Source organism: Tauraco erythrolophus, chromosome 4 (assembly GCF_009769465.1).
Source record: "Tauraco erythrolophus isolate bTauEry1 chromosome 4, bTauEry1.pri, whole genome shotgun sequence".
NCBI lineage: Eukaryota > Metazoa > Chordata > Aves > Musophagiformes > Musophagidae > Tauraco > Tauraco erythrolophus.
The window spans coordinates 17,969,617-17,985,611 of NC_141468.1; the positions used below are offsets into that span (position 1 = coordinate 17,969,617).

Sequence of the window (15,995 nt, forward strand, 5' to 3'; positions counted from 1 at the left end):
CTTGGGATATCACTTACACTCCAGAAAATTAAGACTGAACTTGTTTACTCATAGTTTCATCAGTCTTAAAACTGTTTTTCATAAATAACATTTGTAAAAAGAGCTATTTTGATTTGATCGAGCCTGTGGCTGTTTAATAGAAATTGATTGAGTCTCCATTTCCTTTAAGTAAACTTGTTACAATTACAAGGAGAGTAAGTACGTCAGTGTGCACTTCACTAGAAGTGCACGTGCTGTTTACTTCTAATGGCTCTGCGAGTAAAACTGTGTCACTGGAACCAGCGGAGCTGCTGAAGATGCCATGTCATTCTTTATTATTACTAATATACTCAATACAGAAAAATAGAAATATTACAATGACTCGGAGGAAGAAATTCAGACATCTGTAAAGAATTACTGACTTGAATCACTTCTAGCTTTTTCAGACCTGATTCTGAGAATATAGGCAGTTACAGCTTTTGGATTCTGCCAAAGGAGTTGGATGCCTGTTTTCTGAAATAACACTAATAGAATGGTAGATGACACAATAAAAGCTGCACACTCAATTTTTCCTGTATGTTTTTAGTTTTCTTTCTACATTTTTTGTACTTCAGCCCTAAGATCTGTAGCACTTACTGCCTATTTGCCCCTTTCCCCATTAGTTTCATCTTGGTTTTCAGTTTCTTCTTTTTGACTGAGATAAGCAAAAGGAGTTACATGCAAGCCTCATCTCAGAAGTGTGAGATTGTTGATTATTGATCATATAATAAACTCTCGAGATTTCAGCAAGTTTCATTCTTCTATCATAATTTCATTTGCGGAAAATTATCATTTTTAATATGCATTGCCCAGTTTTATTAATACAGCCATGGAGGGACTCCAGGGGTGATGAGGAGGGAGGAAAGGTGGGAGGTGAGCACGTCACTACTCAGCCTAGTAATCTATTAGTCCCAGACACTTACTGTGCATATGAGCTTATACAGAGGATACTGGCTATGTACTCAAGCTGCATATACACTGCTTGCATGGCTCCATGAAAGATACCAAAATATAAACGGCCAGGTGGAGAAAGGGTTACAAAATACTTTGTATGAAAATCTTCGGGTCATGATTAACCTTTTATTCAACTGCTAAATTCCAGACCAGTGATTAGTTAGTCATCCTGAAACACTCAGAACAGAACACATCAATCGACTGCAATTTCTGAGGCCATGCAAGCATTAGGAGAAAACCATTAAGCATTGCACAGCATTAAACATCAGAAGACGTGGAAGAGTAGTGTTTTCCTGGTGTTTCTTATTGACATGAGTCTACGTTTAAAACTATTCCATCAGTCAGCCAGTATTAATTGGCAGGAGCTGGGACTGACATCCGGGAATCGTCTTTATGTCAGGTTAGGAACAGGAGCATACCCCTTTTAGTGCAGTTAAGTTACTAGGACAAGCATATCCAGCAAAGGTGTGGAGGAAACAAAAGGAGTGCGTCTGCACCCCCCACCATAACCGACACAGCGGCTGTGCCAGGAGACAGCCTGAGGGCCTCCACCCTGGCAGAGCCCTGAAGCCGAGTCAGTAATGCCCTGACACTCCAGTCTTTCCCTTCTGTTGCTGCCACCACCACAGCTGCCGAGGTCAGCCAGGCAAACCCTGCTCTGCACCAACAAGCAGTTGGGATGGAATAGCAAGGCTGGAACCTGCACTTCAGGAGCCAAAAGCGCCAAAGGAGCTGCCCGGCCTGCGAGGCCGAGCAGAGCAGCAGAGGCGGTGGCCCCAGACATAGCTGCCAGCAGCCATCCAGCCACCCCACAGGCACTACAGCAGCCTTCCGGGCAGCCCCTGATGGCCTCCAGAGGCCCATCTCCAGCTCTACCAGCCGTGAGTCATTACACATATTTAATCATTTAAAGACTGCCCGCGATAAGCGTCTGAGGCGCAGCAGCGCCCCACAGCGCGGCTCAGCACCCCCGGCGGCCGTTGGCAGCCGCAGCGCCTACAAGCCCCAGAATGCCCTAGGGGCGCGTGGCGCGTATCGTTCGAACCCGCCAATGAGGGCGCGCGGGACGCGTCACGTGAGCGGCCGCGGTTTCAACCGTCCGGCGGCAGCGCTGCGCCGCTCCGTGCTCGGCGGCCCCGCGGAGGTGAGCGCGGCGCGGCGGAGCGGCGCGGGTGGCAGCGGCCGCCGGCTCGGGCCTCCAGCCGCTTCCTCGTGTCGCAGTGTGGTGTCCGGGGGCCTTCCGCCGAGGCTCGGCTCCAGAGGGGCTGTTGCGGTTGGAGGGCGTTATGGGAGCTCGCCCGACGGGGGGCGGTGGGAGGGCGGCGGGCGGCCTGAGGGGGCTCCTCGGCCCTGGTGGGGCCGCCTGTGGCTTGTGAGCGCCTCCGCGCACGCTGGGCAGCTTCTCCTTCCCAGGGGTGTGTGTGCGAGGTCCTCTCGGCTCCGGTGGGCTCTGCTGAGCTGCCCCGTGAGGGACCAGTCCTGGAGGTCCGTGCTAGGGGTTAATCCCTTCGGTCTGGCCGCTCCGCATGAGGCACTCTTCCTGAGGGTCTCCTGGCTCACCCCTCGGCAAGGCCTGGGCGGGTTATGTTAAGGTAGGGACGAGTCTGCCTTTGCTCACAGGAAGATAGTATTTGGAAGTGAAAGGCGCTGTCTGGAGCACAGCACGCGTTTCCACTGCGAAGCAGAGATGTGCTGAGTATCCGTTATGTTAATCTCGAATTAATGCTATAAAAAGTCTTTTTAGCCTGTGGGGTGGCAGTGTTCTGCTGCAACTGTCTAGCCGTGCTGCCTGTTGCAGCTGTATTCGTATAAGGAGTTTATGTTGCTGAACACAGAGTTTCCTTTAACGAATTTCCGAAGTCCTAGACATCACTCTTGTATTTGAAGGCTTTTTTACAGAGACTGCAATGCTTGAGATACACATAGAATCAGATAGTTCGATGGCACGTTTCAAGAGAAGGTGGTGAGATGTGTGACATCCCATAAACCATGTTTATGTGGCGGTCCCTAAACAGCATGTGAGAGCCTTCAAAGAGAATGTTTACCTCCTTGCTAATTTGGCAGTATCATAAAATTCTGCGACCTTATTGTTGTTTTTTTAAAACCTACTGCATAGCTAAATCTGTGTTTTTCAGACACTATGGAGGAAGAAAAAGAAATGGCAGCACATTGCTCGAGTCATGTGATTGAAGAAAAACTGGGTAATTGCATGAGCCATGCTAGGTGGAGAACATGTTGGGATATTCTCTACCTGGTGTATCCCTTATTGAAAGTTAAGATAGTTCAGATCAGTAGACATTACATATCTGCTTTATATTTTGTTCTGTGTTTTTGTTTCTTTGCATGGGTGGCTGTTGCCAGACTTACAAGCCTCCTCAAGAGCTTCTGGAGCACTGGTGCTAGAGCATGTGTAGTAGCAACATGATGCCATCAACCTTTCTTCTATATATCTAATTTGAGCTCCTTCCTTTTCCTTAGCTGTCTGCTGCAGATTCAGTTAATATTTAGGGTACATATTATCTGACAGGAAAACTAATCTTTCTCAGTGGCTTCTGTTACTATCCTGCGGTGGTCTGAACCAGAAAAGAACTGACTAATAGGACATCTGCATTGTCATATAGCTTTAGATTACGTATTCTCACTTTTCTTGATTGGAGACTGCTGGCTGATACTCTTTCCCACGTTCCTGTTCCTGTTCCTCATGTTCTCATGATCTCATGTTCCTGTTATGGATGCTTAGAAATTAGCATTGAGATCTTTCATGATATTTGGACATCTATCACAATATGTCGTATTCACAGCTGTACCTTCAATTTCTTTGACCTAAACCATGTTTTTATTATTTTAATGATTTAAACTTGGTGGTTAAAACTCCCTTTGCCATCTGACACCAGCTTCATGAAATTGTCAAAACGTAATGCTATCATTTTTATTGCAAATCCCCACTGTGACAAAATCCTTGTTATAGTTTCAGACTTTCCTCTTCTGACTGATGAGAAGTTTGATTTTGACCTTTCACTCTCTCCAGCAAGGTAAGTGAAGGGTCTACAGGTAAATATACCTTTAAAACAGACATGTGTAAGGTGTTGGGCTGACTTAGTTTTCTTCGTAGTGGAAATGAAGATGAAGTTTTTGTTGGACCTTTGAGACACAAAGAAAAATGTATTGCTGTCAATATCGAAGCAAAAAAAAGTGCTAAAAAAAAGACTGTGCCTGCTTCTGATGATAAATGCATGTGGAGCCCACTTACAGGAGAGAAATTTGTGGAAATTTTCAAAGAAGCTCATTTGTTAGCACTGCAAATAGAGACTGGAAGCAAGAATCAACAGACTAAAACAAGCCAATCAGAAGAACGGGAAAACAAGATGATAGAAAAATTTGTGCAGGACTCAAAGGCAAAATTGAAAATACTGGGAAAACAAAATATAGAGACAAGTCCTAGGGCTGTTAAAAGGGAGACATACTGTGTGCAGGATAGCCCAGCATGTCAACTGCCGCCTTGTTTTCCGAAGGAATCGGATAAACTTTTGTCAGATGACAAAACACGTGCTCTTCATACTCCTCCAAATAGAAGCCCAGTTAAAATTCATGCATCTCCTACAAAAAGTGCCAATTCACCTCTGACACAAGAACAGAAAACTAAGGAAAGAAATACAAAGGGAACTGGCAAACTGCCAATGGCGAAACCTTCATCTACTCTTGGCAGAAGCAATTTGTTGACTATTGAAAAGGTAAAGACAGCTTCTGAGCAACAACATTTTCTTTAAACATGGCCTTTGTGTGTTTTGGGAATGTTTAAACTGTCTACAAACTTGAATCTTCTGGTGTTTCTCTGGCTCATAAGGTCCTTAGGCAGGAAACATCATTATATATAAAAAAAAGTCAGGGTACTACTATGATATAGTAGCCAACTAGTTCATCTATTATGACAATGTAGAGTATCTGCAGATAAATTTCTTTTCCATTGTATTCTGCTTTTGTGAACACCATGATTCCTGGCTTCTCTTTAAACACTGTTTTGTTGCTGGTAAAATTACTGCACTGTTCTCAGTGACTTAATGTGCAAAAATGACTTTGTTTGCTGTTAACCCATGTGAGTGGAGGTGAGGGAGGGGGTGGGGTGGAAATGAATTATTTTGATAGGACAGAAAAATATTTTAGCTCTAGTTCTGTCCACAACTTCTCGATCCTGAGAAGCACTGATTAAAGATACTACGTTTAGGATGTGGCTATGTAACCAACTGAAAATGTATTCTAGGATAGCAAGGAAATAGTTGTGTTAGTCACCTTGTGTGCAGAAATTCCAGAAGATATTCTGTCAAGAGACTGGGTTTTATTGCTCTGTGCCTTATGGCTTGGGCTCCAGTATATACTGCAGATTTTACTGAAAATGTGTCATTGGCTCCTTGGAAACTATCACCTATAGAAAATAGGGGACCCTTTGATTCCTTTGTGGTATAAGTTTATTTGTGATTTTGGGTGCTATAAGAAGGCATAGTCTTAATGCTTTAACTAGCCAGATGGTACCCTGCTGTCTAAACAGACAGTTTGGATGATGCAGTCTGCTACTGTAGTGTCTCATCTTTTGGAAAGCTAGAGTAAAGCAGAAGAATATGAATTAAATTGAGATTTCATGGTTGTAGGGAACAGCTGTTACAGTATGTAGATGAACGTGATTATGGCATTTGTGCTGACAAATTGTTGCAGAACTGTCCTTAGGTTGATGTCCAATATCTGGGTTCAAGAATGTTCTAGTACTTAGCAAATTACGCTCACTAGGCTAACTTTAAACTGTATTAGTCGAAAGACTCGGGACTTGACTGAGATCAAAGGCTTACCAAAACCATTGTCTTGGTTTCTTAACAAAACTAATTTGTGTAAAAAAAAAACTTTTTAGTGGTTTCTAGAAACACTAGTAGCTTTTAAAATGTCACATTGAAATTTGCAGCCCAAACCAGGAAAACATACTAGCGTTTCTACAAAAAGAGACTCGAACAGTATGGGATCATCTGAAGATGTAATTTCTGATAAATCTAGTGCTGCTTCAGATGTCTTTGAGTCTTCGTTCAGTGGCGGTTTCTCAGTGCAAGACAAAAAAGCCCTTCCTGTGCCAAGTAAGGTAATGGCAAGCATTCTTAAAATAATTTTCGTGATGGTCTGATAAAAAGAAAAAAAACGAATATAGTTTAGTTTCTAATTTAAAGCTATATTGTTGTGAATAATGGCTTTACGGAAAAGTAGTCTCTGTCCTGTAACTGCCGTTCTTGAATATGTATTCTACATCTATAACACAATGAACATACTTCAGAGCAACTATATATGTGTTGGATTAATAAGCATTGTCTTTGTTTTTAAAGCACTGGCTGCAGGCAAGTGATCAGTATTTTTCTGTAAGGAACACTTTTGGATGTGTGTAGTTAACTATACCATTTGAAAAGGTTGCCATAACTTGTATGAAGGTAGAAAGGAGTTGTTCTGAAGCTTTAGGCACCTATTTCTGTGCTGCATGCCACTTCACTGAGTCACAGAATGGTTGATGTTGGAAGGGACCCTGAGGTCATCTGATCCAAGCCCCTGCTCAAGCAGGACCACCTAGAGTTGGTTGCCCAAGACCATGTCCACATGACTTTTGACTGTCTCCAAGGATGGAGACTCCACAGCCTCTCCAGGCAACCTGTGCCAGTGCTCAGTGACCCCACCAGTAAAAAAGTGTTTCCTGATGTTCAGAGGTAGAACCTCCTGTGTTTCAGTCTGTGCCCGTTGCCTCTGGTCCTGTCACTGGGCACCACTGGACACTGTCCTTTCAGATATTTGTATATATATTGATGAGATCCACCTTGAGCCTTCTCTGGGCTGAACAGTCCTAGCTCTCTAAAACTTCCTTGAGATAGGAGATGCTCCAGTCCCTTAATTGTCTTAGCGGCCCTTTGCTGGACTCTTTTCAATAGCTCCAAAACACTCTCGTACTGCGGAGCCTGGAACTGGACACAGATATTCAGGTGTGGCCTCTCCAGTGGTGAGCAGGGGTGGAAGAATCACCTCCCTCAACTTGCTGGCAACACTCCTCCTAATGCAGCGCAGGATACCGTTGCATTCTTTGCAAGGGCACATTGCTGGCTCTTGTTCAGCTTGTCCACCAGCACTCCCAAGGGCCTTTTCTGCAGAACTGCTTTCCAGCTGGTTGATGCCCGTCATCTGCTGGTGCCTGGGGTTACTCCTTTGATTCTTTAATCTCTTTAAGTCCATACTCAAGTTTGTGGCAGCAATAAAAATAAGTCCACCTCCTAGATCTGATGTTCCAGTTCTGTATAATAACACAGATATAAGGAACTGTTTCTAAGAAAATTCACTTTTTAAACTGTAATCTGAGGAAGGCACTTCTCTAAAATTCACAAATAAAAAGCTATAATACCAAGAAAAAGCATGGCAAAATAATGTATTAAATAGCTTTTTGGCTTTTGAATAAACTATATTCTCTTTTTCAGCCTGACTTAAAGAAGATAACACATCTGAAACGTCCTGGTGTTGCCAGTGGTCTCACAAGAAAGACTACTTTGTCATCTTCATCATCAGTTTCCAGCAGGAACTCAAGTCTGAATTCAAGTTTACTCATTTCTCCCACAGGAAAAAACGGTAATCACTCTTACTACAGATTTGTGCCACAAATCAATTTTGAAGTAGCTAAGCACGTCTTGGACTGTGGGTTTGGATATGTTTTCATGATGTCCAGTACATACAAAGCAGTAAGAAATATTTTGAATAGAGAATAAAATTTTGTAGGCTAGCCCAATAAATCCCTGTGGAGCAAAGATAAATCTTAGACTTCTATTGTTTGTAAAAACCAGATTCATGTGAGCCTGATGCCTACATGTGAGGGTTTGATACAGCTGCAAAGCAAGCAATGCCTCAGGAAACATGTTCTTTTTGTACATGATATTCTCTATTATAGCTGAGTACCTGAGCTTCTGAGTGCTGTAAGTTTGTCTAACCTGAATTTAAAACAAACAAACCCTAAAACCAAACACCACCAAAACAACTGAAATACAGAAGGAACGTAGAAGGCCTAGTTCTGAGTTTCTGTAAGTCTAATAAAAGGATGAGCTTTACTCAAGCAGATGGAAAAAAAAAGAACAAAAAAAACCCAAAAACAAAACAAAAAACCCACACAAACAAAGAAACCCCACCAAACTCTGGGGAGATAATGGAATACAACCAAGAGACTTATAGTATAAGGAGGACATCAACTTGACCCTTTCAGTAAGCCTCAAAGGATCAGGAAAATAGTCTCCTAAAAATACTGACGGATTCTTACACCACAGTTCTTGTACCTCTAGCAAGATACCAAGTTACTGCAATTTTTTTTTTTGTGCTTTGTTTCTGAATGGATAATAATATGTCAGTAAAAGTTAAAGCTTAGTAAGAATTATTTTATACAATAAAATTGTCTAGTCAAGATTGATCCTGTTAATGAAAGTACCCTACAGACTAAAAGTAAGAACCATACAGAAAACTGAGAAAAGCACTTGTGGGGTAGTTCAGCCTCTGGTGTTAATCAGCAAAACTTGAACTATTACCTTCTTGAAAGCCTGCTTGAGGGAACAGACCCAGCTATGCTGAGAGAAGATGTAACAAATCTGCAAGCTGTTTAGGCATTCCTTGAAGAATGTTCTTTGAGTTGAGTGCAATAACTCAGGAATTTTGTGAGGAAACTTGCTAAAACAGACAAAATTGAAGAATTCAGGGAGTAATTTTTCAGTAGTTGTATGTGCTCTCCTTAAACTTGAGATGTTTGAACATAAATTTAAATGCTGTAAATTGCTGTTTTTGTTTCCCATGTGAGTGAATTATTCTGCTTAGTCAAAAACTTAGCAATAAGCGATGATTCAGAAGTATAACAACTTTCTATTTCAGGAAAATCAAGTGTGTCTGCAAGAGCTAGTGTGAGTGGCTCTAAGCTTTCATCTAGTACAAACAGGCCGGCCCTTGTCAGACCTACCAGAGTGTCATCTCTGCAGGTTGCCAATACTGAGAAATCCAGGAAGCAAGCAACATCAGCTAGTACTCCCAAAATGTCTAATGCTGTAAGCTTGGCTAAATCCTCAGCTTCTGCAACATCATCTGAGGCTGTAGGCACTGGAATTCAGAGGCTGGGCTCTGATCCCAGTCTGCAGAAGCTATGTCAGCAGAATAAAGATGGAAGTGCAACAAAAGGAAGCCTGTGTCCAAAGCCCAAGTCTAGAGCTTTGTCCGTTCCTACAAGTCAAACTAAGGTTCCAGTGAAGATTGGAGGTAAGCACGTACTTTGCATGACCTGTCTTCTACCTTGGCTACTAAAAGGAAATACTACCTCCAGTGCTTGTTATTTGTTTCATTACACTTCTGTCCACGTTGTGGAAGGAATTAGTATTTTGACTGAAAGCTATCTGTTACAAAAAAATAAATATGACTATCAATATCAATTAACAAAACTTTTCTCCTTAGATACCCCATCAACCAAATCAGCACCAAAAGCAACACCGTCTCTTGGACTAGCATTTTGTGGCACACTTGGAAGGTAGGGCTTAACTGAAAATTGAATGTATTGATGTACTGAGGTATTCTTCTGGTAGGGTGTTGTAACAGTCTTTAAAAGTTCTAACTTTCTTGCCTAGTCCCTTGAGACCCTCCAGGTTAGCTGTGTTAATGACTATTGGAAATTATTTTAAAAAAACCAAACCAAAATCAAACAAAAAAAATATCAAACAACAAAACTAAACCAAACACCGCCCTGCAATGCTCTCTTCAGAAGAAGAAGGTTTTCTTTTGCAGGCCTAAATAGACTAGACACATTCAGAAAGGAATTCTTCTGAAGTAAAGCCCTTACTATGCTGTGATTATCAACTTTATGATGATTACTGTTCCTTTACTGACCAAAGGAAAACTGATTTCTATTCTTTGGTAGAATCATAGAATGGTCAGGGTTGGAAGGGACCTCAAAGATCATCTAGTTCCAACCCCCTGCCATAGGCAGGGACACCCTCCACTATACCAGCTTGCTCAAAGCCTCATCCAACCTGGTCTTGAACACTTCCAGGGATGGGGCAGACACAACTTCTCTGGGCAACCTGGTCCACTGCCTCACCACCCTCAGAGTGAAGAATTTCTTCCTTATATCTAATCTATATCTACCCTCTTTCAGTTTAAATCCATTACCCCTTGTCCTATCACTACACGCCTTTGTAAAAAGTCCCTCTCCAGCTTTCCTGTAGGCCCCCTTTAAGTACTGGAAGGCTGCAATAAGATCACCCCGGAGCCTTCTCTTCTCCAGGCTGAACAGCCCCAACTCTCTCAGCCTGTATTCATAGGAGAGGTGCTCCAGCTCTCAGATCATCTTCATGGCCCTCCTCTGGACTTGCTCCAGCAGCTCCATGTCCTTGTGTTGGGGACTCCAGAGCTGAATGCAGTATTCCAGGTGGGGTCTCACGAGAGTGGAGTAGAGGGGCAGAATCACCTCCCTCAACCTGCTGGCCACGCTTCTTTTGCTGCAGCCCAGGATACAGCTGGCTTTCTGGGCACATTGCTGGCTTACGTTGAGCTTCTCATCCACCAGCACTCCCAAGTCCTTTTCCTCAGGGCTGCTCTCAGTCCATTCTCTACCCAGCTTGTACTTGTGCTTGGGATTGCCCCGACCCACGTGCAGGACCTTGCATTTGGCCTTGTTGAACTTCATGAGGTTCTCACAGGCCCACCTCTCCAGCCTGTCAAGGTCCCTCTGGATGGCATCCCTTCCCTCCAGCGTGTCCACAACACCACACAGCTTGGTGTTGTCAGCAAACTTGCTGAGGGTACACTCGATCCCACTGTCCATGTTGCCAACAAAGATGTTAAACAGCACTGGCCCCAGTACTGACCCCTGAGGAACACCACTCGTCACTGGCCTCCACTTGGACATTGCATGATTGACCGTGACTCTGAGTGCGACCATCCAGCCAATTCCTTGTCCACTGAGTGGTCCATCCGTCAAATCCATGTCTTTCCAGTTTAGACACAAGGGTGTCGTGTGGGACAGTGTCAAATGCTTTGGACAAGTCCAGGTAGATGATGTCAGTTGCTCTTTCCTTATCCATCAATGCTGTAACCTCATCATACAGGGTCACCAAATTAGTCAGGCAGGATTTGCCCTTAGTGAAGCCATGTTGGCTGTCACCAATCACCTCCTTATTTTCTATATGCCTTAGCATAGTCGCCAGGAGGATCTGCTCCATGATCTTGCCGGGCACAGAGGTGAGACTGACTGGCCTGTAGTTCCCTGGGTCTTCTTTTTTCCCCTTTTTAAAAATGGGGGCTATGTTTCCCCATTTCCCCTTTTCCAGTCAGTGGGAACTTCACCAGACTGCCACGACTTATGAAATATGATGGATAGTGGCTCAGCAACTTCATCTGCCAGTTCCCTCAGGACCCGCAGATGCACCTCATCAGGTCCCATGGACTTGTCCACCTTCAGGTTCTTTAGATGGTCTCGAACCTGGTCTTTTCCTACAGTGAGTGGTTCTTCATTCTCCCAGTCCCTGCCTTTGCTTTCTGTGACTTGGGCTGTGCAGCTGGAGCTCTTGCCAGTGAAGACTGAGGCAAAGAAGTCATTGAGAACCTCAGCCTTTTCCATATCCCGGGTAGCCAGGTCTGATTCCTTCCGGAGAGGGCCTACGTTTTCCCTAGATCTCTTTTTATCACTGACATATCTATAGAAGCCTTTCTTGTTGCCCTTGATGTCCCTGACCAGATTTAACTCTATCAGGGCTTTGGCTTTCCTAACCTGATCTCTGGTTGCTTGGACAGTTTCTCTGTATTCTTCCCAGGCTACCTGTCCTCGCTTCCACCCTCTGTAGGCCTTCTTTTTGTGTCTGAGTTGGTCCAGGAGCTCCTAGTTCATCCATGCAGGCCTCCTGGTGTTCCTACCTGACTTCCTCTTTGTTGGGATGCACCACTCCTGAGCTTGGAGGAGGTGATCCTTGCATATTATCCAGCTTTCTTGGGCCCCTCTTCCCTCCAGGGCTTCATCCCATTGTACTCTACCAAGGAGATCCCTGAAGGATAATAGTTTGAATAAAACTGTTTCAAGAAGCTTTTGCCTAATGCATGTTCCCGCTTTAGTGCCATGGCAGTCAGCACTCCTGTGAGAGCCTCAGAAGAAGGGATCTTTCAGAATACTTGTTTTCCTGAGAGGTCTGTCTCCATGACTCCTGCCAGTCTGAAACGGTCTGGCATACCTACACCTCTTCGTCGTATCTCAGGATTTCCAGCAGTGACTCCTAAAACTGCACCAAGAATGGCCTTTTCTCCATATGTTGCACCTGTTCGCCGAAGTTCCAGCTTTTCTACCAAAAAGACTCTTACAGCTGGGTAAGACAGAAACCTCCATATTTGAAATGAGTACTGGAAGCAAACTGCCTCTAAACAAATTTGAATGATGATTTCCAGGTTTCAAGGACCTCTGCTAAAATTAAAAATAAAGCATTTGAGCATAGATTCTATACAGGCCTGATAAAGATTTATGACTAGTAAAATACTATGCCTGACTGAGATGACTCAATACCTAACATTAAGGAATTATAATCTCTAATAGGAAGCCGTTTGTATTTTTTGAGCTAGCAGACAGCACTCGGGGATGCTCTGAAAACCGATTTGGCGTTGGCGTTATTTTGCTGTTGCCTTCTGATGAAGGGAAGTAGCTAGTTAAAATACATACTACTCTTAACTTTGTTTTATACTGTTGCCAATGCTTCTGTAAAATAGATACTTTTGGATGAAAATATGGAAAGCATTTTGTTAAAACTCAGGATAAAAAAAGGAGGAAAAGAGGTTAGGGCATCTGCTTGTCTGTCTTTAGTAGTTAATGCTGATTAAAGAGCTCAGTTATTGCCAATGCTCTCTTCCCTAGTTCTAAACAGACAAAAGAGAGTAAGACACAGATATCTTCTTCAGAAGATGACATATCACCTCCACCTGTGCTACCTCTTGCGCTTAACTTCTCACCAGAAAAAAATGATACAGAAGCAGTAGAAAACGAATTAAAAGAGGCTGAAGTACAAAATCAGCTGGCTGAAGAGAAACAAACTGAGGTAAGAAATGACAATACTTTTTTTCTACAGAACTGTTAAGTAAACTGCTTGAAAATACATTATTTCAAGATGAGGGATAAGTAGGAAAGCCAGTACACAGTTAAAATGGATTACCTCTAAGCATGTGCACCCTCTAGTGCCTATTTTTAGCACTGAACATCCATTCATTGTTTCCACTAAGTTTGTTCCCATCTCAAAGCTGAACAGTCAAATACTTGTGGATTTCATATTAAATTTCCGCTTGTGGGTAAGTGCTGTGAAATCCTCGTGGATTTGATGAGAAAAGCACTGTGAAAGAGCAGTTTGTATTGCAGCCATAAAGCCTTTTTGAAAAAAAAAAAAATGCACTGCCGTAGTTAAATTCACTCACCTAACAGCAGTGCAAATCTACATACAATGAGTTGAGGGTTAAACCCCAAAGCCCATGTAGCAGTACACGTAGTTAAGTGTCAGGTACTTAGTCCAGTGAACACTTTTCCCCTCTGCCAGGAATCTTCTGGCTTCACGTTGAAAGCTGACACTCCACAAGCATTAAGGAGAAACAACTAAACTGGTAGCCTGTCAAAGTGGCTATTGATTTACAAATATTCAGGTGTAGAATAATCTGTAGATTAATTACTTGATCTTATCGCATTGGTATCTTCCTTGTTAGCTTACTTGACACAAAGTATCTGTTATAGATTTGCTTAGCCTGTGTGTGGAGTAGTTAAACTGGACAAACACAGAACTAAAGTTTGGAGCTCTACAGAATAGTTTATATGGCTAAATAACATTGCACAATAACTGTAGTCAAGTCATTTAAATATTGAGAGTTATTACTCTGTTTTAAATTTGACTTAACTCTGCTTTTAAGTGAAAATTTGTTTTATGCCCCAAGGAGCTCTTTTGTTTTGTCTCACTGCATTTTCCCTGTTTGTGATGCTAGCCATTGGCAGAGCAAGAGCTGAGGTTTTTACACTATGTGCAAACAATCCTGCATGAAAAATACCCAACCCATACATTAAGCCTGTCCTGTGATTGTTGCAGCTGTATAAGCTAAATTGACTGCCTAAATGTTTATGAAGGAAGTATGGAGAACAGAGGGGAAAACCTGAATCATCTTTTTTTTTTCTTTAAGGCCTTACTAGTAGATATTGGAGTAGACAAATCTCTCTCACACACTTTAGAATGTGAAAGTAGACCTCTGATTGATCTTTCCAATACTCCTGAAGTAAATAAGATTACTTCCCTAAAGCCTACGTTCTCAGAGCAGGTAAAGGTAAGTTATATTCAAGTCTTCTGGTGCAAATATGCTAGCAGAAAAATGTCAACTGGCTGCATGTCTACAGAGCAGCTCCACGCTACTGTAAGAATTATTTAATATTAGCCTAGTATGCTCAATATGATACTACATAATGAGGTGCTCTTAAATAAAGAAAACATAATGTTTAAAATCAAACAATGTGCTCTGAACTAAAGCTCTGAACAATCTGCACATAGAAAAAGGAAGAGGATGGGGAAAGGACTTAATGCTTAAAGCACTTGTTAAAGAATTAAACTGTTCTGAAGCAGGAAAGTGAATGCTCTCTTCAGTAGAGTAGGTGTGCTGTTTTCCTTTTCTTGCAAAGTTTCAGTTCTTGGCAGCAGCTCTTTTCCACCAAAAAAGCAAGGCCGTCTCTCCTGTTTAACTCCTCCTAATCCCCTCCGTAGTAGAAATGTGTGTTGGAATGTACTCTAAATTTGACAAGCATTTCTGGGCAAGTGGGTTTTTTGTACACTAGTGCCTCGAAGGTAGATGCCTTTAGATATTGTCAGGTGAATAGTGGTAACTATAAGGATATAGTCTTCGACATTAGATGTAGCTGGGATCAATTTAATATCAGGTCCTTCAAAGTATCTCAAAAGAGGATCACAGAAGTCTGACTTATGGGGGCATGTCCAGAGGAGTGCTCTGCCCTGCCTGGATGGCAGTGTCACTTGAATATGCATAGTAGTGAAATTTAGAAAAGCCTTTTAGGCTTTTAAGGTGAGTATGGGCAATAACCACCTTGTGAGAAGCTTGTGCTTGTCTAAGAGGCAGGTAGCTGTTTAAAAACCCAAACCTAAAAGCTCGAGTGTGGTGCTCGTATCTTTCTTCTGGGTACTAATAGGAATGCTATACAAAAAAATAGTACTTAAGACTGTTAGAGATTATCACTGCTAGTAGTTATGTAAAACAGCTGACTACAATAGCTAAATTTTATTGTTTTTCTTTCAGCTAATTGATTTGAGTTCGCCTCTTATCACTCTGAGTCCTGATGTAAACAAAGAAAATCTGGATTCCCCTCTACTCAAGTTCTGAACTTGAGTTGACATGAAGAATTCTTGGCATCTGTGATCTTTAAAGAGTTTAGGTGTTATTCTTCACTCATACAGGTTTTTTTGAAGATGGCTGTAGATTATATGAGGAACTGCATTAGCACAATAGAATTTTAATGATCTTAATATAGTCAAACCGAGTCTAATTAATGGTTCTGTTCATGGATTTGCTACAATGGATTTATTTAAACTGTGTTGCTCTAAGGCAAAAAGGGATATTCTCTATATTGGAAGCCTGTCTCTTTTTATTTCCTAACGCTTGTCCTTTGATTCCTTATCTCCTGCGTGTAACAAAGATTTAATTTAAAATAAATGAATTGTTTACCGAACTTGTACAGAATAGTAGCCTTTTATTACAGGCTTTGGTTAGGTTATTTTAGTGTTTCACTAATGAATGTTAAGATGTAGGTAAAGCTAGAGGACTTCAGGGTGGCTTTTCATACTGAAGTGTAGCAAGTTTGGAAATAAACATTTTACTGTTGAATGCTAATGGAATACGCTAACAGCAACACCTGAATTTGTGTGATTTGAAGGAGAAAGCAACATCTTGTTACGGCCAGGTGGTTTAGTCTTGACATTTGAAGGTTA

General features: G+C 42.3%; 1 protein-coding gene across 1 annotated transcript; it reads left to right on the forward strand.

Annotated features, from left to right (window-relative positions):
• Positions 1-2,084: 2,084 nt before the first annotated feature.
• On the forward strand, positions 2,085-15,684 carry GTSE1 (G2 and S-phase expressed 1). Its single transcript, XM_086610070.1, has 12 exons — positions 2,085-2,116; positions 3,108-3,185; positions 3,941-4,004; positions 4,085-4,703; positions 5,921-6,091; positions 7,458-7,605; positions 8,884-9,261; positions 9,454-9,526; positions 12,103-12,351; positions 12,890-13,070; positions 14,188-14,328; positions 15,307-15,684. Exons 2-12 carry the CDS (start codon positions 3,113-3,115, stop codon positions 15,388-15,390), a joined length of 2,181 nt encoding a protein of 726 aa, XP_086466196.1. The 5' UTR covers positions 2,085-2,116; positions 3,108-3,112; the 3' UTR covers positions 15,391-15,684.
• The last annotated feature ends 311 nt before the right edge of the window (positions 15,685-15,995 follow it).